At 41.4% G+C, this 21,833-nt stretch overlaps 1 protein-coding gene across 1 annotated transcript in view; it reads right to left on the bottom strand.

The window, feature by feature from the left end:
• MYRFL (myelin regulatory factor like) overlaps window positions 1–21,833 on the bottom strand; it is a 180,736-nt gene that overhangs the window by 90,125 nt on the left and 68,778 nt on the right. Inside the window, exons 12-23 of the mRNA XM_040413445.1 lie at window positions 18,137–18,245; window positions 15,912–16,021; window positions 12,242–12,405; window positions 11,182–11,184; window positions 10,769–10,829; window positions 9,421–9,500; window positions 6,999–7,059; window positions 6,635–6,707; window positions 6,230–6,391; window positions 4,633–4,695; window positions 3,590–3,677; window positions 1,294–1,368 (exon numbers count right to left, since the gene is read on the bottom strand). Coding sequence (XP_040269379.1) covers window positions 1,294–1,368; window positions 3,590–3,677; window positions 4,633–4,695; window positions 6,230–6,391; window positions 6,635–6,707; window positions 6,999–7,059; window positions 9,421–9,500; window positions 10,769–10,829; window positions 11,182–11,184; window positions 12,242–12,405; window positions 15,912–16,021; window positions 18,137–18,245 — 1,049 coding nt within the window. The remainder of the gene's footprint in view (window positions 1–1,293; window positions 1,369–3,589; window positions 3,678–4,632; window positions 4,696–6,229; window positions 6,392–6,634; window positions 6,708–6,998; window positions 7,060–9,420; window positions 9,501–10,768; window positions 10,830–11,181; window positions 11,185–12,241; window positions 12,406–15,911; window positions 16,022–18,136; window positions 18,246–21,833) is intronic.

Here is a 21,833-nt window from a genome sequence, read left to right as displayed (position 1 = left end):
TGGATTACTAGTATACTCCCTTTCCTTCTTCTTCCCCTCCCCTCCCTCCCACCCCTTTACTCTGTCTTGTCTCCCCCCCATCCATTACCCATCTTTGGATTGATGATTCATTGGTTTACATCTGTATGAAACTATTGTATTCAAAAATGCAAATTACTTGTGATTCATTGTATTCAAAAATGCAAACCACTTGTGATTCATTATATCTAATGCTTATTTTGGGTTTCAATAAACACAAATTGAACCATAAGCTGTAGAAACCAGTGTCAGACAGCTGCTGCCAAGGCCAATGAGATAATGGGTTGCATCAAAAGGGGCATAGATGCCCGTGATGAGAACATAGTCCTGCCACTTTACAAATCACTAGTCAGACCAGTGTACAGTGTATAGTTCTGGGCTCCTGTGAACAAGACAGACATAGCAGAGCTGGAGAGAGTTCAGAGGAGGACAAATAAAGTAATAACTGGGATGGATGAACTACAGTATCCTGAAAGATTATCAAAATTAGGGTTATTCACTTTAGAAAAAAGATGACTGAGGGCAGATCTAATAACTATGTATAAAAATATCAGGGGTCAGTACAGAGATCTCTCCCATCATCTATCTATCCCCAGGACTTTAAAGAGGGGACACCCTCTGCGTCTGGAGGAAAGAAGGTTTGTACACAAACATAAAAGAGGATTCTTTACGGTAAGAGCAGTGAGACTATGGACCTCTCTGCCAGAGGAGGTGGTGATGGTGAGTACAATAAAAGAGTTCAAGAGGGGCCTGGATGTATTTCTGGAGTGTAATAATATTACAGGCTAGAGCTACTAGAGAGGGGTCGTTGATCCAGGGAGATATTCTGATTGCCTGATTGGAGTCGGGAAGGAATTTTTCCCCCCTAAAATGTGGAAAATTGGCTTCTACCTAACAGGGTAATTTTTGCCTTCCTCTGGATAAACCTGCAGGATAACAGGCCGAACTGGATGGAGAGATGTCTTTTTTCAGCTTTACAAACTATGTTACTATGTTAATGTTTTCTTCCAGGTTAAGCTACCACGTACATATGACATGTATAATACGACATGGAAATTGAAATTGGGCACTGCGACCCAAAGGAAACTGCTAGCTCTGTATCCCCTGTAAACCCCTGACTTCCATTAATCGCAGGAAAATAAGAGATGCATCAGTGCTGCCACAACACCATGTCTAACTAAAGCTAGATCTAAAAAAAAAAAAAACACATGGACCGTTTATCAGCATGCCTACGATAGTTAATCCAGTTTCACAGAATAATGTCATTTTACTTACTTGATCTCTAAAGTAATCCGCATATTGGTAGGAGTGTACTTATTCACGGGTATGGCATAGAAGTAAATACCAGACCTAAAAAATAAAGTCATACTTATTTTATAATATAATTATTAATTGAAAGAGTTTTTTTTCATTCATCTTAGTATATCTGAAGAATAAGAGGACTTTCCAATAAAAATTTTAAAAAAATCTGCCTTTCTACAGTGCCCGCTAATTGGAGCACTACTGTCTGCAAACATTTCAGTGGTCCTTTTAACCTTAAAATCAGCAGCTCCAGATGTTAGCTGAAAGTCTATGGGAAATATAAAATACAAGACAAGCTTCTGGTGTTTTTGTTAATTATTGTAGGTGGTACTTTTTGTCTTTATTGCTTCTTTTCAAAAATGCAGCATGCAGTAGCTCTTGGCATATTTTCAAGCGTTTTGACATCTCTCTCTATAGAGGAAAAATACCATTAAGAAAACGTAATTGGTCAAACTTATTGTGTGCAAAAAAACCACCTGAAAAACCACCATACAGAAAAAGGTGCTTTTAAAAACCACGAGGTTAGGCCTCATGCACACGACCGTTTTTTTTTGCGGTCCGCAAAAACGGGTTCCGTTTTTCCGTGATCCGTGACCGTTTTTTCGTCCGTGGGTCTTCGTTGATTTTTGGAGGATCCACGGACATAAAAAAAAAGTCGTTTTGGTGTCCGCCTGGCCGCGCGGAGCCAAACGTCAATGCAAGTCAATGGGGACAGATCCGTTTGACGTTGACACAATATGGTGCAATTTCAAACGGATCCGTCCCCCATTGACTTTCAATGTAAAGTCAGGAGTTAATATACCATAGGATCTGAGTTTAGGATCTGGCCGCACACTGGCCACCAATGATATTCAAACTGGGGAGGGAGGGGGGTCTGCCCCCTGCTGCCTGGCAGCCCCTGATCTCTTACAGGGGGCTATGATACGCACAATTAACCCCTTCAGGTGCAGCACCTGAGGGGTTAATTGTGCGGATCACAGCCCCCTGTAAGAGATCGGGTGCTGCCAGGCAGCAGGGGGCAGTCATGTACACAGTTCTCAGTATATTCTAACTAGAAGCGTCCCCATCACTATGGGAACGCCTCTGTGTTAGGATATACTGTCGGATTTGAGTTTTTACAAAGTGAAAACTCAGCTCTGAAAAAGCTTTTATGCAGACGGATCTTCGGATGCGTCTGCATGAAAGTAGCCTACGGACACGGATCACGGACACGGATGCCAATCTTGTGTGCATCCATGTTTTTTCACGGACCCATTGACTTGAATGGGTCTGTGAACCGTTGTCCGTCAAAAAAATAGGACAGGTCATATTTTTTTGACGGACAGGATACACGGATCACGGAGGCGGATGACAAACGGGGCATTTTCCGAGTTTTCAACGGACCCATTGAAAGTCAATGGGTCCGCAGAAAATCACGGAAAACGGAACAACGGCCACGGGTGCACACAACGGTCGTGTGCATGAGGCCTTAGTCTGGTGTTTTCATAGCCGGAAAAAACTTTAGTGCAAAGTTTTATGTGTGTAGGGACCCACTGACTGTTATATATAACGTATATATCATACTCTCTATGCCCTATTGGCAACATCCCATTAAATTGGTTTGCATAATGAACTTCCCCATGAGTAGACAATATATAAGTATACAGGTGAAGTCGTGTTGTGCTTCCGAATAACAGAAACAGTTACAGGCATTCTTAATCTGTCAATACAATACTGCCTTCTACTGGCAAATAACTACTACTGCCAATTCCCGGATTCCTATCCCTAGAATGACATTGCAGTGATGTACAGGTGAAACCCGAAAAATTTGAATATCGTGCAAAAGTCCATTTATTTCAGTAATGCAAATTAAAAGGAATTGCATTAATGCAGCTTAAAATTAGAATTTTCTGAAAAGGTTCAATATTTTAGGCTCAAAGTGTCACACTCTAGTCAGCTAATTAATCCATACCCCCTGAGCAAAGGGTACCTCAAAATTGTGATTTTGGAGTTTCATAAGCTGCAAGCCATAATCATCCAAATTATAGCAAATAAAGGCTTGAAATATCTCGATTTGCATGTAATGAGTCTATCTCATGTGTTAGTTTCACCTTTTAAGTTGCATTACTGAAATAAATGAACGATATTCTAATTTTTCGAGTTTCACCTGTATATTAAGAAATAACCAGGATTATGCTCTCAGTAAATCAGAGAAGCCATTGGGTTTTTCTAAAAATACACATAATCAGTGTTGTAATTTAAACACACTCAGATATGCAGAATTTCTTACCCACACTGCAAGCTTTTTCTACAGAAGTGATGGTTTATTACTTGCTGATTCTCCACAATCTGCATAGAACTGACTGACGTGTCAGTCCCTGAAATAGAAAGGAAATATCATCGAAAAATATATATAACATGATATACTGTATACACATATACAGCAATAACATCTATAAACTGTAGGTGAAAAATAAGAGATGAATATATCAGGACACAGCTTCAGGACTGAGAGTCCTTTACATAAACCAATGTCAGGAACAAAGCAAACATACCCAAAAAATGCCTGATTGCCAGTGGCAATAAAGCTGCCTTTACAAGATCGCACTTGTCTCCACAGAGAATCATTGTTTCTGGGCAGCAGATCCCTGTGTACACAGGACAATCTGCTGCCCAGAAAGAATGATTTTTGATGCTGGCTGAATGACATGATCACTCGATGAATAAGTGTTTGCTCGTTCATCAGATGATCGCTGCCATCTTTACACTGACCAACTATCAGGAGCGAGTGTTCTAACAAATGCTCATCCCTGATAATTGGTCTGATTATCGGTCCATATGAAATGACTTTTAAGGGCCCTATTACACTGCCCAATGTTTGGGCAGGATGAGCGCCAATCGAGGATAAACACTTTGATTGGCACTCATTTGCATTGCCTACACAGGATGATGCCAAGTGAATGGGGAGGAACAATTGCTACTGCAGTCATTCCTTCGGCCCCTGGCAGTACTGATTGGATAGTGTCAGACTGTGCAGGTACACATCCCCAACTGGTAACACCTCTCTGTACCCTTACTGCAGACTGCTAGCAATTAACTCATAAACGTCTAGTAGAAATAATAATGAAATGGTACAACATAGAGCCATAAGAATATATGCTCCAGAATGGTTATTACATGGGGAATACAAGTATTTACTAAAACTGACATGTCAGGAGAGGTGACAGGTCCTCTTTAAGATTCTTACTTTTTAGGAACATAGCCGCTTATTTATCCAAGTCTACTGAAGTGAAAAAGTTGGTCATCCAGGATCAGAATAAAACATTAACTTACAGTCACTTGAAAATCCTGGTTTAGTGTGCCATCCCCTATTGATTGCAGCTTTGTTAAGATCTCCTACAAAAAAAATGCTTACATATATACAAAATATGGTGGAATGTAAGTGGAAAAATGCTTTTTAGTTCAGCGTTATTGTGATCCATGCTACTTCTTATGGCTGATCTGTACAAAAGCAGGAATTACGCCTCCACCCATGTAAAAGATGATCTGGGTGTAGGGACTGAATCACTGAACATGAGCAACCACAGATACTAGACACATTAGGTGGAATTTCTGAGAGGGAATCAAAAGAACACCAGGAGGCCCCATAGCAAGTATGTAACAACAATATCTACACACCTCCAGATTTAAAGGGGTTGTCAGAGTTCAGTAAAAACTCGGGCAGCCCCTGTAAATGTAATAACATAACAGAAGAAGAGATACTTAAAGGGGTTGTCTCACTTCACCGAGTGGCATTTATCATGTAGAGAAAGTTAATACAAGGCACTTACTCATGTATTGGGATTATCCATATTGTCTCCTTTGCTGGCTGGATTAATTTTTCCATCACATTATACACTGCTTGTTTCCATGGTTACCACCACCCTGCAATCCATCAGTGGTGGTCGTGCTTGCACACTATAAGAAAAAGCACCAGCCTCTCTGTTGGCCGTGACCATGGGAGCGCATATAGGCTTGTTTTTTTTTTCTATATTGTGCAAGCACAACCACCTCAGCTGGATTGTAGGGTGGTCATAACCATGGAAACAAGCAGTGTATAATGTGATGGAAAATAACAATATATTGATAAATGCTATTTGCTGAAGTGACAAAACCCCTTTAAGCTAGTTTCACACTAGGGTTGGTGAGATCTGGCAGGCTGTACCGGTAGGGAATAGCCGGCTGGGTCTCTCTGGAGCCAGCATTGCCAGAAACTACATGATTGCCATCTGACCCCACAATCCAGCAATTATGCCGAGAGTCGACCGGGCTAAAAACGATGCATGCAGTACTTGTTGTGTTTCAGCCGGATCTCAGTCAGTCTCCATTATATTTAATGAGGGCGGACAGCATTCATGTAGTTTCCGGCAATGCTGGATCCAGAGAGATCCAGCAGGTAATACCCTACCGGAACAGCCCGCCATATATCAACAACCCTAGCATGAAACTAGCCTCACTCCTTTTCTATCCTGCCACTTACAGCACCACACTCCGATCCTACCACCACTGACCTTATCTTCCTGGCTGCAGCAGTGACACTCTGTGCACACAGGACACCTTGCAGCCAACCACTAGCCTCAGCAGTAGACATGATATTACTGCTGAGGTCAGTGATCGGCTGCAGCAGTGACCTATGTGCAACCAGGAAAACAAACAGCCGTGAGGAGGACCAGAGCTCATCACTGGAAGTGGCAGGGAAGAAAAGGGGTAGGTATAAATTCTTTTCTTTTAGTACAATGACAGGGGCTGCCCAAGTGTTTATTTGATTCGGACAACCCCTTTAATCTTTTCATGACAAGGTTTTTGGATTTTCTTTAGCTTTTTTTGGTATTATAAAACATTGTAGGAGATTTCTGGGTTACCATTTGCTGGAGTGTATTTGCTTGCTTACTTTTTTCTGGATACTGCCCTTCCTCATAACTGATATTTCTCAGCTTGCTTTGTTGGATAGAACAGCAATACTCTTGATCACAGGGCAAGATATCACAGAAGCTAATTTCCTGTCCTCCCTCTGATGGATGTTGAGTAGTTGTAGACATAGATTCAATTATAGCTGTTGAATGAAAGCATTTATGTTATGTGATTATGGAGAATTATCTATTTAAACTACTTAAACAATGTATTGTTATGCCAGGCGGCAGGATTGTTAGCGCAGTGAAACACAAAGACCGTCAAGCTTACACATTGGACTATGCTCATGCTGGCAGAAAAAATTAACTTTTTCTATTTGTAAAACTTTTGAATCAGACAACAAGAGTTAACATTCAAAATCCTAACTGAATACTTCTGTATTAGCACATACCCATCGTAGTGTAAACTGAAGGCATTAATGAGCTTGCAAGTTCTGTAAAATTATTCCTGTGGATGGGAAATAAAAAAAAAAATTAAATACTAATAATTAAGAATTTCTCTTTCTTAATTTAAATCATTTTACTTTAAAGCCTTCTATAAAAGAATAAGGTTTCTTAAGTAAGTCTCGACAATGCATATCCGGGAGTAGACAAACGATATTTGCAACCTGTGGAGTTCACCACGAGCCATATTACCCCTGCACTTATAGAGGGATAGACTGTGCTACTTACTATAACTACTCATCTACACATCTTATTTTTACACGTGAAATGTCTTCTCTACACCGAGCAAAATACTTACTGCGATTGCTCTCGTTCAATGGCTTCTTCTTGGACATACAGGATATACAATGTGGAAATGGTGAGAGCACTAAAAGACATGGACAAGATTTATACTCACTGCCCCAGTAAAATGAATTGTATAAACTTACAGTATATGCATAAATTAAAGGGGTATTCTAGGACTTTATTATTGATGGCCTATGGTCAGGATAATTCACCAATATCAGATCAATGGGGGTTCAACACCCCACACCCAGGGGTAGCTGCAATGCCTGAACTACACAGCTTTATCCACTGGGTAGTGTACAGAACTGGTCACTGCACATGGAAAGAGTTGTGTAGTTCTGGGGCCAGAGTTCTGGTACCCTAAAACAGCTGTTTGGCAAGGGTGTGAGATGTAGGACCCAGTCAATCAGATATTAATGGCCTATCCTGATGATAAGCCATCAATAAGAAAAACCTGGAATATGCCTTCAAATAGTAAAAACATTGAGAACAATAATTTTCATTTAGGAGACAATGATCATTAACCTTTTACAATGCTGATTATCAAACCTTATCCCAACCATGAAACAAAGTTTAAAGGGGTTCTGCAGTTTGTTTAAACTGATGATCTATCCTCTGGATAGATCATCAGCATCTGACCGGCGGGGGTCCGACATCCGGGACCCCCGCCGATCAGCTGTTTGAGAAGGAAGCGGCGCTCCAGCAGCGCCGCGGCCTTCTCACTGTTTACCGCTGGCCCAGTGACGTCACGACTTGTATCAATTGGCCTGGGCGTGGCTAAGCTCTGTTCACTTGAATGGAGCTTAGCCCCGCCGAGGCCAGTTGATACAAGTCGTGACATCACTGGGTCAGCGGTAAACAGTGAGAAGGCCGCAGCTCTCCTGGAGTGCCGCTGCCTTCTCAAACAGCTGATCGGCGGGGGTCCCGGGTGTCGGACCCCCGCCGGTCAGATGCTGATGATCTATCCAGAGGATAAATCATCAGTTTAAACAAACTGCAGAACTCCTTTAATGTATCCAAAGTAAGTGGCCTAGTCTATTTGCCCCATGGGTTAGTTGACAATTTGGACATATATGTCTGTCTGATAATGATGTTGTACATTTGATCCGGATTTAAAGCGATTGACAGCAGATATCTTTCTTTTTTATTTGCTTTATATACATAACTATGCTCTGTCTGCAAAGGTACCAAAAAAAAATGCTTTGCCAGCATGAATGGAGGCCCTCAGCGGTCACATCCAGCTGCAGGGGTGGCTGTGCATGTGTCTGTGTGGCTTTTCCAGTTAAGTCTATGGAAATTACAGAAAACACTGATCACGCTTACATTACATTAAATGCTATGTACAACTTTGTGAGCAGTTTTTTCATTATTGCATTGTACTCATTTTAGGCTACTTCACACTCGCGTTTTGGGCGAATCCGTCATAGATCTGCAAAAACAGATCCGTTACAATAATCCAACCCCATGCATCCGTCATGAACGGATCCGTTTGTATTATCTGTAACATAGCCAAGACGGATCCGTCATGAACTCCATTGAAAGTCAATAGGAGACGGATCTGTTTTCTATTGTGCCAGATTGTGTCAAAGAAAATGGATCCGTCCCCACTGACTTACATTGTGTGCCAGGACGGAGCCATTTAGCTCAGTTGCGTCAAGCGGACAGCAAAACGCTGCAGGCAGCGTTTTGGTGTCCGCCTCCAGAGCGGAATGGAGACTGATCGGAGGCAAACTGATGCATTCTGAGCGGATCCTTTTCCATTCAGAATGCATTAGGGCAAAACTGATCCGTTTTGGACCGCTTGTGAGAGCCCATGACAGATCTCACAAACAGAAAGCCAAAACACGAGTGTGAAAGTAGCCTTAAGCTAAAAATATATATTTTTTAATTGGTCTTTATTAAAAAATATGGAACCCTTTTTTTTCCTGTACAGAGCTGACCTGCCCTAGTAGCAACTCTGGATTTTTCTTTCAGTTTGGGAGCTGAAAGGCTCCTTATCACGGCTCTCTGACATTATAAACACTTATTGTAGCTCAGTTCTTATCTTACTGATAAGAATATGACTTAAATAAATGTTTATGACCTCTCAGTAGTTTAGAGATAAGGGTTATCAGATGACTGGCACAAAGTACAAGTCACACAGTTAGAAAAACAGTTAACTCTTTGTGACAGAATGGCTCAATATTTTTAATACAGGCCAATTGAAAATATGATTTTAGCCAATAGATGAGTAAAATACAATCATTAACAAAAATTGTCTTCCAAGGTGTACATAACCTTTAAGTCTGGACTCTCATTGCCACAACTCCCTCCCCCCGCCCAACCTATCAGATATTTATGGCAGATCCACAGGGAAATGTTAATGTCTGGGAAGATAACTAAGTATAACCTATTTGTAAATTATTGTGCATTTATTAAAACATTTCCATTTTCATTAATTTACCAAAGTGCCATAACGGAGACCAAAGCAATTACAGTGGTGTGAAAAATCCTTCGAGAACATTGTTGTTGCTTGGCTGGAACCTGGAAAGAAACAATGAAAAATTAAGAAATTGGCCATGTTTTGCACTTTCATCCTATAGTTACATATCCACAAATGATGTTTCCATGAATGAAATTTTCTATAAAAATCTCTGGTGTCATTGAACAAGTTGGACCTATTGGAAAGGCTTTAAAGAGGACCTTTCACTAGTTTAAAAACTAACTATATCAGTGGGCAGAGCGGCGCCCAGGGGTCCCCCTGCACTTACTAGTATGTCTGGGCGCCGCTCCGTTCGCCGGGTATAGGCTCCGGTGTCTGCGCTCCCTCTGTTGTACGGGGCAGAGTTTTTGTATTAGGGTTGTCCCTAGCTGCAGCGCTGGCCAATCGTAGCGCACAGCTCATAGCCTGGGAGTCCCAGACATACTAGTAAGTGCAGGGGGACCCCTGGGCACCGCTCTACCCACTGATATAGTTAGTTTTTAGTTTTTAAACTAGTTAAAGGTCCTCTTTAAAGGCTAATATGGTCTAAACTGTGTAGGGCAGGCATCCTCAAACTGCGGCCCGCCAGCTGTTGCAAAACTACAACTCCTAGCATGCCCGAACAGCCTACAGCAGGGCATTGTAGGAGTTGTAGTTTTACAACAGCTGGAGGGCCGCAGTTTGAGGATGCCTGGTGTAGGGCAATTCTTCAACAGACTATGGGTGATCCAACGGCTGTTTAACCTCAACATACCTTTTTGGTGTTGTTGAGTGTGATAAAAATTTGTCATTAGCATAGAAAGACAGATGAATTTGAGAAACAATAAAGTTAAAACCAAAATGACTTAATAAGGGCCATGTGAGATGGATGGTTTCTCTGCCTGAGGAGCTTACTGTGCAGAAACCTGGGGCATATATGTTGGATATAGGCTAGTAGGTACATACATTGTCAGTAAAAACTATTGCCTAGAGGCATGCAATTAAATAGACAAATTAAGTGACGAAGGAATGACTGTATAGGGTACATAACACCTTTGAAGATTGACAGTCACCTTGTGCCTACAAGCTCCTGTGATGGAAGTCCGGTACTGGTTTTATACCAGTATAAAGATTTGATTGTAGAGATAGCGAATTTCTGTTTTGCTGTGTTTCACGAGCATAATCTACCATTATCTTTCAGGAGTCTCATCTTCGTTTACTCTAATGTTTACATGGTCCCAACAGTCCCGATATCAATGCTTTTATTGTACATTTGTTAACCAGCTCAGGTTTAATAATGGCACTATTTGGTATCATTTACCTGAAGGTCTTCTTCTTTTCCTCCACTAACCTTTTTTGCTTTTCTTGGAACGGTTTTATTTTGAAGAGGGACATGGTTGACCTTGCTGTACCTGTAATAACATGCAATTTTAAGGACTTTAATGGGAATCTGTCTAAGGGCAGTGTAAGTTAGTAACAGACATGCTGATTGTAGTGTTGTGCTTATATGTGCGCCTGTATGGGGTGAAAGCACCCTACATGTTGGGGGTTCATTAATATGTTTGCTGTTTTTATTATACTGTATTATTTGTATTATGCCATTTTGATAGAAATGTTAGAGGAGGGTACACTAGAGCCAATTGCTGGGATAGTGATAAAGTTTGGTAGTTGCCATATTGGTAAGGGAAGGGGGGGAACAGGGGCACGCAAGTCAGGGAATGATGTGCAACTCTGAGAGGAGTGCAGATAGCATGCATAAAACACCCCCTGTTCCTGCCAGGAGGTCAGTTGGACACAGTCAGGAGTGCCCCAAGGAATGTTGTTTGGGCACGCTGCAAATAAGAATGCAGCTCAAGAGACACACAGAGTTCGGTCAAAGGCAGAGGTGGATGTGACTCATGTGGAGTGTCAGATTATCTGAAGATAGAAGTGTAGGGAATGTTAGCTTCAGACAGTGGAGATGCTACAGCTGCTGGAAACTACATTTGGCAGAACTGTACCCAACCACCAATTATTTGTTGGATCCTCAAGTGACTGAGCCTCTTCTTTGCAGTGTCTTGATAAATTTCTGCTGATAACCTAGTAAAGTTAAATCTTTTTTTTTTCCCAGCCTCTGCGAACAAAAACGTGCCTAGTAGGGGGCCTTACATACCTTTGATGCACTTTCTTTGAAGTTTATTAGATGAGGAAGATGTCCTCGTTTAGTTGGGACTTGCCCCATTCACTTGGCACTGATCAACAAATTTCTCCCTTTACTGTGTATAGGGACAGAGCTGTCAACCAGCATCCCATGGGGTTAGCCCCACAGCTCATAAACATCAAGAACTCCTACCTCATGAGGACTCTTCCCACGGTGAGGAGGAGCCCCCAATGTTCATGAGCTGTTGGGCTAACCCCACCGATCCACAGCTGATTGACAGGTTTCTCCCTAGTACTGGGTATAGTGAGAAAGCTATCATTCAGTAGCAGAAGAGTGGAATTGGCGTGACTACCTCACTATCAAGAACTTCTTCCTCAAGTAATAAGCTTAAACTTTTACGGAAAGTACATCAAGACACACATCAGCACAACAACCAAAACCAGTGTGTCTTTAACTCAGAGAGGGCAATGTAAAAGTGGAGACAGGTTTCTTTTAACAAATGAAGCAAGTACAGGCAGTGTACTCTCAATGGCACAATCTGCTAGACATTGTGTGCTACATGCGCTTATTCTTTGTAGATTAATAATAAAATCCTATAATATGTAATATAGAATTATTTCACAGAATAGTAAGCCAGAAATGATCCTTGCATATTGTTTCAATTGTAAGTCAATGTTCTCTAACCTTGACGGAGACCTTTCACTGGTGGTGTGTTTTAAGCTGCTTATTTGTTTTAATTTGGCAAGCTTTTGGTCCCAGAGTTCAAGCTCCTCGATCCTCATTTCAAGGTTATTTGTTAGTTTACATAGCTGTTTCACAGCACCCACATTTTCCATAAAGATCTGGTCCTAGCAGAGAAGAGTGAATAACACACACTTTCAGTCATAGCTTTCTATTGCAGGCCTGTTCTTGATTTACACTGTCACCTCTTAATAAATATATATGGATAATGTGACTTCTCCTGTTAGGCTGGGTTCACACGGGCGTTGCGGGAAAAGGTGCGGGTCCGTTGCGGGAACATGCGCGATTTTTCCGCGCGAGTGCAAAACATTGTAATGCGTTTTGCACGCGCGTGAGAAAAATCGGGTATGGTACCCAAACCCGAACTTCTTCACAGAAGTTCAGGTTTGGGATCGGGGTTGTGTAGATTGTATTATTTTCCCTTATAACATGGTTATTAGGGAAAATAATAGCATTCTGAATACAGAATGCTTAGTACAATAGCGCTGGAGGGGTTAAAAAAAAATTAAAAATAATTTAACTCGCCTTAATCCACTTGCTCGCGCAGCCGGCATCTCTTCTGTCTTCTTCTTTGCTGTGTACAGGAAAAGGACCTGTGGTGACGTCACCACATGGTCCATCACATGATCTTTTACCATGGTGATGGATCATGTGATGGACCATGTGATGGCCAGAGTGACGTCACCACAGGTCCTTTTCCTGTACACAGCAAAGAAGAAGACAGAAGAGATGCCGGCTGCGCGAGCAAGTGGATTAAGGTGAGTTAAATTTATTTTTATTTTTTGTTAACCGCTCCTGCGCTATTGTACTAAGCATTCTGTATTCAGAATGCTATTATTTTCCCTTATAACCATGTTATAAGGGAAAATAATAATGATCGGGTCTCCTTCCCGATCGTCTCCTAGCAACCGTGCGTGAAAATCGCACCGCATCCGCACTTGCTTGCGGATGCTTGCGATTTTCACGCAGTCCCATTCACTTCTATGGGGCCTGCGTTGCGTGATAAACGCACAATATAGAGCATGCTGCGATTTTCATGCAACGCATAAGTGATGCGTGAAATCACAGCTCATGTGCACAGCCCCATAGAAATGAATGGGTCCGGATTCAGTGCGGGTGCAATGCGTTCACCTCCCGCATTGCACCCGCACGGAAATCTCGCCCATATGAACTCAGCCTTATTGCTATTATTATTGCCCACAAGGCCAAGAGACCTAACCTAAACTAATCTAATCAAAGGCGTGTCTGCAGGTCTTTGGTAGATTCAGGTTATTTTAGTAGCATCTTCTGTTAAACTGGCAACACATCTTAAGGCCCCTTTTCAAGCACACATAACTGATTCTGTTAAACGACGAACGAGTCTTTAATGTTCGAATGACAACCGTTTAGATGAGGAATTGTCTTTGCTTTAAACAATACCTGCTTACACTTGTGGAATTCTGGACGATGAACAATGATTTAGGTGTCTACATCAGAGATCGCAAACTAAACAGTTATCGCTTGTCATTCGATCATTCAGTGCTTTTGCACAGTTCGATAACTGACCACTTTCGTTTGATTTCATGATTTTTCAAACGATTATCCACCCATCTAGAAGGGGCCTTTAGATTAATGTCAGCTGAACCTGCCAACCTCCTAAGAAAACCTTAAAACTACTTGCCTAATCTTGTGCAGATCCCCTTTGTGCTTCCAAAACAGCTCTAATCAGCCAAGGCATAAACTCAAGTAAGATCTCAGAAGGTGTCTTTTGGGATCTGGTACCATTAGTAGCAGTACCTTTAACTCCTGTAAGTTACAAGGTTGGGCCTCCAAAGATCGGACTTGTTTTTCTAGCACATTCCACAGATACTCAATTGCATTGAGATCTTGGCAATTTGCATGCCAAGTTGACTCCCTGAACAATTTTCGAGATTAAGGAATACAGTTGCCATGAAGGGGTGTACTTGGAGTCTGTAACGTTTAGGTAGGGCGTATGTGTCAAAGCAACATCCAAAAGATTGCCAGGACCCAAGGTTTTCCATAGAACATTGCCCAGAGCATGACACTACCAGCTTTGCCATCTTACAATAGTGCATTCTAGTGCTATGTCTTCCCAATGCACTAAGCAATGCACACACACCAGGTCATTGACATACATAAAAGAAAACATGATTCATCAGACCAGACAACATTCTTCCATTGGTCCAAATCTGAGCTCACATGCTCATTGCATTTTCAATGGTGGATAGGGGTCAGCACTGGAAATCTGATTGGTCTGCAACTATGCAAATCCAAATGCAGCAAGCTGTGACGCACTGCCAATTTTGTTACACTTCTATCATTGGAAGCATTACCTTTTTCATCAGTTTCTGCTGTAGTAGCTCTTCTGTGGGATTGGACCAGGCTGGCTAGTTTGTGCTTCAATGAGCCTTGGGCACCCAAGTATTGGGACACAGCTCTTAATCATTGCATTCAGGTTTTTCATTCAGTCCCACTGCCACACCTACCCATGCAGTCTGTCCCTACAAACATTTGTGAAAGAATGGGTTGTTCTAAAGATCTAACTGAATTCAGGAGTGGTACAGTAATAGGATGTCACTGTTCCCTCCAATATATTCCACAATTGACTGTGAGAAGTATTATTGAAAATGCAGTTACTCATCCACAAAGTGGTAGACCATGTAAAGTTACAGAGTAGGGTTGCCGAATGGTGAGAGGTGCATAGTGCATAAAAGTCACCAATGCTCTGCTGACTCAGTAACTGCAGAGTTCCACTTCCCCTGGTATTAACATTTGCAAAAAAAAAAGTAAACCAGGGGTTTCACGGCATGGGTTTCCATGGCCAAGCAGCTGCATGCAAGCCTTACATCACCAAGCACAATGGCAAGTGTTGGATAGAGTTGTGTAAAACACACTGCTGGTGGACTCTAGAGCACTAGAAATGTGTTCTGTGGAGTGACAAAACAGGAGTCTGTATCTGACAGTCTGATGGACAAGTCAGGGTTTGGTGAATGCCAGGAGAACGTTACCTGCCTGACTTTACTGTGAAATCTGTGAAGTTTGGTGGAGGGAGGATAATGCTATGGGGTTGTTTTTCAGGGATTAGTCTAGGCCCATTAGTTCCAAGTGAAGGGAAATTTTAAAGCTTCAGCATGCCAAGATATTTTAGACAATTGTATGCTTCAAACTTTGTGGGAAAACTTTAGGGAAGGTCATTTTCTGTTACAGCTTGACTGGGTCCCAGAGTATAAAGCAAGGTCCAAAAATGCATGGGTGGGTGTGGAAGAACTTGACTGGTCCACACATAGCCCTGACCTCAACCTCAATCAAACACCTTTGGGATGAACCAGAACAGAGATTAGAAGCCAGACCTTCTTGTCCAACATCAGTGTCTGACCTAACTAATGTTTTTCTGGATGAATAAGCAAAAATTCCCATAGACACACTACAAAAACTTGTAGAAAGCTTTCCCAGAAAAGTGAAAGCTATTTTAGCTGCACATGGAGAACAACTCCATATTCATGCCTATGGATGGAGAAAGGGATTTCATAAAAGCTCCTGTAGGTGTAATGTATAGGTGTCCCAATATTTTTGTCGATATAGTATATATACACGTATATATAATTGTACTTACCTTATCTACCATAAGAAAGTTTTCTATTGTCTCTCCATTATCGCATGTAACATTGCCTGTCTCTTTAACAGCATGTGGTAAAATATTTCTAACTTCTTGAGCAATTATGCCTGTAAGCAAGACACAAATGTTATCTTTTGTTTCCTTATATAATGCACTGAAATTCCAATACTCAGTATTCCCGGGACCCCATAGAAATATCAAGTATGCAGGGCTATTGAATAGTCTTGGAAATCCTAACTAAGAATAAAGGAGAAATCCACATAACCCCTTAAAGGGGAATGACAGATACAGGTCTATACATCATGGGCGGGTGCTAGTTCCCACATCATGACTGATATAGCCATCATGACGATCTCATGGACACTTCCCCATGTCCCAGTGAGATCAAGGGGCTCCTGCTGCAACTACCAAGATTGGAACTATCTCCAATACTGCAGTTTAATTCCTTTGGTTAGTTTTACACTAGCGCTCCAGCATTGCTAGAAGCTATATGGTTTCCATCCAGCCCCATTAACTATAATGGGGGCCAGCAGAGATCTGTCTGCAACCCAGCAAATATGCCGAAAATTGGTCAGAGAAATACAGCTGCGCCTGTTGGAAGTTGGAACCCCACTAATCTGATGTTGATGATCTGTACCGAGACTAGGTCATCAATCACTGTTGGACAGCTCCAGCGGAACCCAAGTGCAGGAGTGTACTAAGTGATCATACATTGGAGTTCTCATATTCAGAAGCTCCTGCCTGCAGTAATGGGTAGCTTCCTCTTAATGCACATTATAGGAAGAAAGCTGTCAGTCATTCGCAGGAATTGATGCAGCTCATGAATACCAAAACTCCAGCACTCAGGTTCCGCTAGAGCACAAAAAATGTAATTGACCCAGAGTTTGTATTAGGGTCTCTGTCCCTAGTTTATGGTGACCTCAGATAGGGCAATTTAAAGAGGTTCCCTGGGCTATTTAAAAAATCCATGCTTTCTTCTAAGCAGCGGAAGAAATAGTTTAGTTAGTACTTACCTATGCATCACCCCGACAATGCCCCCATCTTTGCTGCACTCCCACAGACTGTGGGCTCTTCTGCTCGGGTCCCAACCAGATGTGAGCCCTTCTCTTCCTGTTCAGCTGTATTTACTATTACGTACCTGAACAGAAGAGAAGGGCACACATCTGGTCGGGACCCGCGTGGAAGAGCCTGCAGCCTGTGTGAGTGCAGCCGAGATGGCAACATTGGTGGAGCCTACCAAGCCACTGGAGCCTACCAAACCCACTGCCTACCAAACCAGCCACAGGTAAAAGCTAACTAAACTATCTTTCATCCACAAGTTAGAAGGAAGCATGGATTTTTTACAAAGCCCGGAGACCCCCTAAAAACCTGTTGACAGATCGCCTGTCAATTAATAATGTAATGCCAATTTATACTAAATAACCTGCAGTGTACGTAGAATATATGGGGGTCTTAACTAACATCAAACTTACCACCCTGTTAAGGTGCTGAATTTTGCCACTAAGGACAGAAGTGTTTCACCCTCCACACTCTTGGCCAATTCCACACCCTTTGCTTGTGAACAATGCTGTTCCTCTGTATAGGGGGCCAACACAGGTACTAGCCAACCAGTAGCAAATGGGCTAGGGGTAGATTGGGGAGAGAATTAGAGCAGTTGCCAGCTGCTCCTAGACCTCTATACTAATTGTCATACTGACCCACCGGGGTACCAGAGGAACTACTCAGTACAGACTGATCACTTGAATGCTGTCACCCTGATATGAGTGGTAATAGTGAATACACTGCCTACCAAACCAGCCACCCACCTTCTACCTTTAAGCCTACACTAACAGTTGGCCCCCACATAGAGTTAAGAAGAAAGGCATATGGTTGACCTTGTAAAAGAGGCACTGCAACTGTTGCCAGCACTAATACGGGGCAAGCTGGCAATAGGGTACTGTGGTGGGCACTAATTAAGGGTGCAATCTAGCTGGCATTGATGTTGGGCAATGTGACTAGCACTGATCTGAGGACAGTGTGGCTGGCTCTGTTTTCATACCATGCATCAGGCACTGTCATGGACACACTGTTACTGCCGCTGGCATAATTGTGTTGGCCTTGTGTTATAGTCACTCTTATTGGGGCATTAAGGCTTCCCAAAATATACACCGTATTTCAAATTAAAACCCATATAACTGAAATTCCAATCATAAAATAATAAAATATCAAATAAAAAATGTAACCTGTTTCATGGAGAGAATTGATTCCCATGATGGTTGCAAATTCAGGTCTATAATCATACTCTACCAGCCTCATCTGAGCTATTCTTTGAAGCTGCTCCATTGTGTCAACCTGATAAAAAATGTAATATATCTGAGTATCATACTGATATCCGGTAACTATGCAAGGACCAATCACGCAGCCTGCACTTTCATTACATGGCACCTATTGGTTTTCTGGCTTCTTCTTCCCTCTAGTTCCACATCTTCAAGAACTCACGGTTTGTACATAGCAGTCACTTACAGTTTAGGCAAAAGTTAACCAATTCCAGAGACAGCAAGCAGAATTTTAAACACATTTCTGAGCTATCATACAATCTGTAACTTGGGATCAGGAAAAAGTAAGCAAACTATCTGTAAAGCTACAATATTTAGTTTTCTAGATATTGGCAACCAATCAGATTCTACCTTTTATTTTCCAAAGGGGCTCTGAAAAATGACAGGGAGAATCTGATTGGTTGCTATGGGCAACTAATCCAGTTTTCCCTTTAACTAGTTCTTATAAATCTTCCCCTTTATTTGGATGTAAAAGGAAAAAACTGTATTTAGCTGGTTGCCTATAATATAAGACAACCAATCGGATTCCACCTATCATTTTCCAAAGGAGCTCTTAACCCCTTAAGGACTCAGCCCTATTTCACCTTAAGGACTTGGCCATTTTTTGCAAATCTGACCAGTGTCACTTTAAGTGCTCATAACTTTAAAACGCATTGACTTATCCAGGTCGTTCTGAGATTGTTTTTTTGTCACATATTGTACTTCATGACACTGCTAAAATTGGGTCAAAAAAGTTAATTTTTTTGCATAAAAAAATACCATATTTACCAAAAATTTTGAAAAATTAGCAAATTTCAAACTTTCAGTTTCTCTACTTCAGTAATACATAGTAATACCCCCAAAAATTGTGATTACTTTACATTCCCCATATGTCTACTTCATGTTTGTAGCATTTTGGGAATGATATTTTATTTTTTGGGGATGTTACAAGGCTTAGAAGTTTAGAAGCAAATCTTGAAATTTTTCAGAAATTTACAAAAACCCAATTTTTAGGGACCACTACAGGTCTGAAGTCACTTTGCGAGGCTTACATAATAGAAACTGCCCAAAAATGACCCCATTCTATAAACTACACCCCTCAAGGTATTCAAAACTGATTTTACAAACTTCGTTAACACTTTAGGTGTTGCACAAGAGTTATTGGCAAATGGGGATGAAATTTGCGAATTTCTTTTTTTTGCCTAATTTTCCATTTTAACCCATTTTTTTCCACTAACAAAGCAAGGGTTAACAGCCAAACAAGACTGTATCTTTATTGCCCTGACTCTGCCGTTTACAGAAACACCCCATATGTGACCGTAAACTACTGTACGGCCACACAGCGGGGCGTAGAGTGAAAGGTGCGCCGTATGGTTTTTGGAAGCCAGATTTTGCTGGACTGTTTTTTTGACACCATGTCCCATTTGAAGCCCCCCTGATGCACCCCTAGAGTAGAAACTCCATAAAAGTGACCCCATCTAAGAAACTACACCCCTCAAGGTATTCAAAACTGATTTTACAAACGTCGTTAACCCTTTAGGTGTTGCACAAGATTTAATGGAAAATAGAGATACAATTTCAAAATTTCACTTTTTTGGCAGATTTTCCATTTTAATATTTTTTTTCCAGTTACAAAGCAAGGGTTAACAGCCAAACAAAACTCATTATTTATGGCCCTGATTCTGTAGTTTACAGAAAACCCCATATGTGGCCGTAAACTACTGTACGGGCACACAGTAGGGCGTAGAGGGAAAGGTGCGCCGTATGGTTTTTGGAAGCCAGATTTTGCTGGACTGCTTTTTTGACACCATGTCCCATTTGAAGCCCCCCTGATGCACCCCTAGAGTAGAAACTCCATAAAAGTGACCCCATCTAAGAAACTACACCCCTCAAGGTATTCAAAACAGATTTTACAAACTTTGTTAACCCTTTAGGTGTTGCACAAGATTTAATGGAAAATAGAGATACAATTTCAAAATTTCACTTTTTTGGCAGATTTTCCATTTTAATATTTTTTTTCCAGTTACAAAGCAAGAGTTAACAGCCAAACAAAACTCATTATTTATGGCCCTGATTCTGTAGTTTACAGAAACACCCCATATGTGGTCGTAAACCGCTGTACGGGCACACGGCAGGGCGCAGAAGGAAAGGAATGCCATACGGTTTTTGGAAGGCAGATTTTGCTGGACTGGTTTTTTTGACACCATGTCCCATTTGAAGCCCCCTGATGCACCCCTAGAGTAGAAACTCCAAAAAAGTGACCCCATTTTAGAAACTACGGGATAGGGTGGCAGTTTTGTTGGTACTAGTTTAGGGTACATATGATTTTTGGTTGCTCTATATTACACTTTTTTGTGCGGCAAGGTAACAAGAAATAGATTTTTTGGCACTTTTTTTTTTTTGTTATTTACAACATTTATCTGACAGGTTAGATCATGTGGTAATTTTATAGAGCAGGTTGTCACGGACGCGGCGATACCTAATATGTATACAATTTTTTTTATTTATGTAAGTTTTACACAATGATTTCATTTTTAAGACAAAAAAAATGTTTTAGTGTCTCCATAGTCTAAGAGCCATAGTTTTTTCAGTTTTTGGGCGATTATCTTAAGTAGGGTCTAATTTTTTGCGGGATGAGATGACGGTTTGAGTGGCACTATTTTGGGGTGCATATGACTTTTTGATCACTTGCTATTACACTTTTTGTGACATAAGATGACAAAAAATTGCTTTTTTTACACCGTTTTTATTTTAATTTTTTTACGGTGGTCACCTGAGGGGTTAGGTCATGTGATATTTTTATAGAGCCGGTCGATACGCGGCAATACCTAATATGTATACTTTTTATTTATTTATTTAAGTTTTACACAATGATTTCATTTTTGAAACCAAAAGAATCATGTTTTAGTGTTTCCATAGTCTAAGAGCCATAGTTTTTTCAGTTTTTGGGCGATTATCTTGGGTAGGGTATGATTTTTGCGGGATAAGATGACGGTTTGATTGGTACTATTTTGGCGTACATGCGACTTTTTTGATCACTTTTATTACCTTTTTTGGGAAGTAAGGTGGGCAAAATTTCTATTTCCTAATAGTTTTTATTTTTTTATTTTTATGGCATTCACCGTGTGGGGAAAGTAACATGACCGTTTTATAGATCAGGTCGTTACGGACGCGGCGATACCAAACATGTGTAGGGAATTTTATTTTTTTCATTTTTAATCAGTGATAAATGTGTTTTGGGATTTTTACTTTTTTTTCACTTTTTTTTGGACCCAGACCCACTTGGTTCTTGAAGATCCAGTGGGTCTGATGTCTGTATAATACAGTACAGAACAATATATATTGTACAGTACTGTATTTTACTTACACTTTGTCTGAACAGATCTCTGCCTTTAGCACAGATCTGTTCAGCACCATGGACAGCAGGATGCCTGAGAGGCGTCCTGTTGCCATGGGAACCTTCCCCGTCTGCTCAGTAGTTGTCAGAACTTCGCAGACGGGGAAGGGTAAGCACAGGGCTGAGGGGGGCTGTCTGGGGGCTCTCTCCCTCTCCATCGGGGGGCTGCAAAGGCACAGCAGCCCCCCGATGGGAGAGGGAGGGAGCTCCCTCTTACTGTTAACTTTT

This window comes from Bufo bufo, chromosome 1 (assembly GCF_905171765.1).
Source record: "Bufo bufo chromosome 1, aBufBuf1.1, whole genome shotgun sequence".
Lineage (NCBI taxonomy): Eukaryota > Metazoa > Chordata > Amphibia > Anura > Bufonidae > Bufo > Bufo bufo.
The sequence above is the reverse complement of the archived record's forward strand: the minus strand, read 5'-3'. Positions and strand labels throughout refer to the sequence as shown.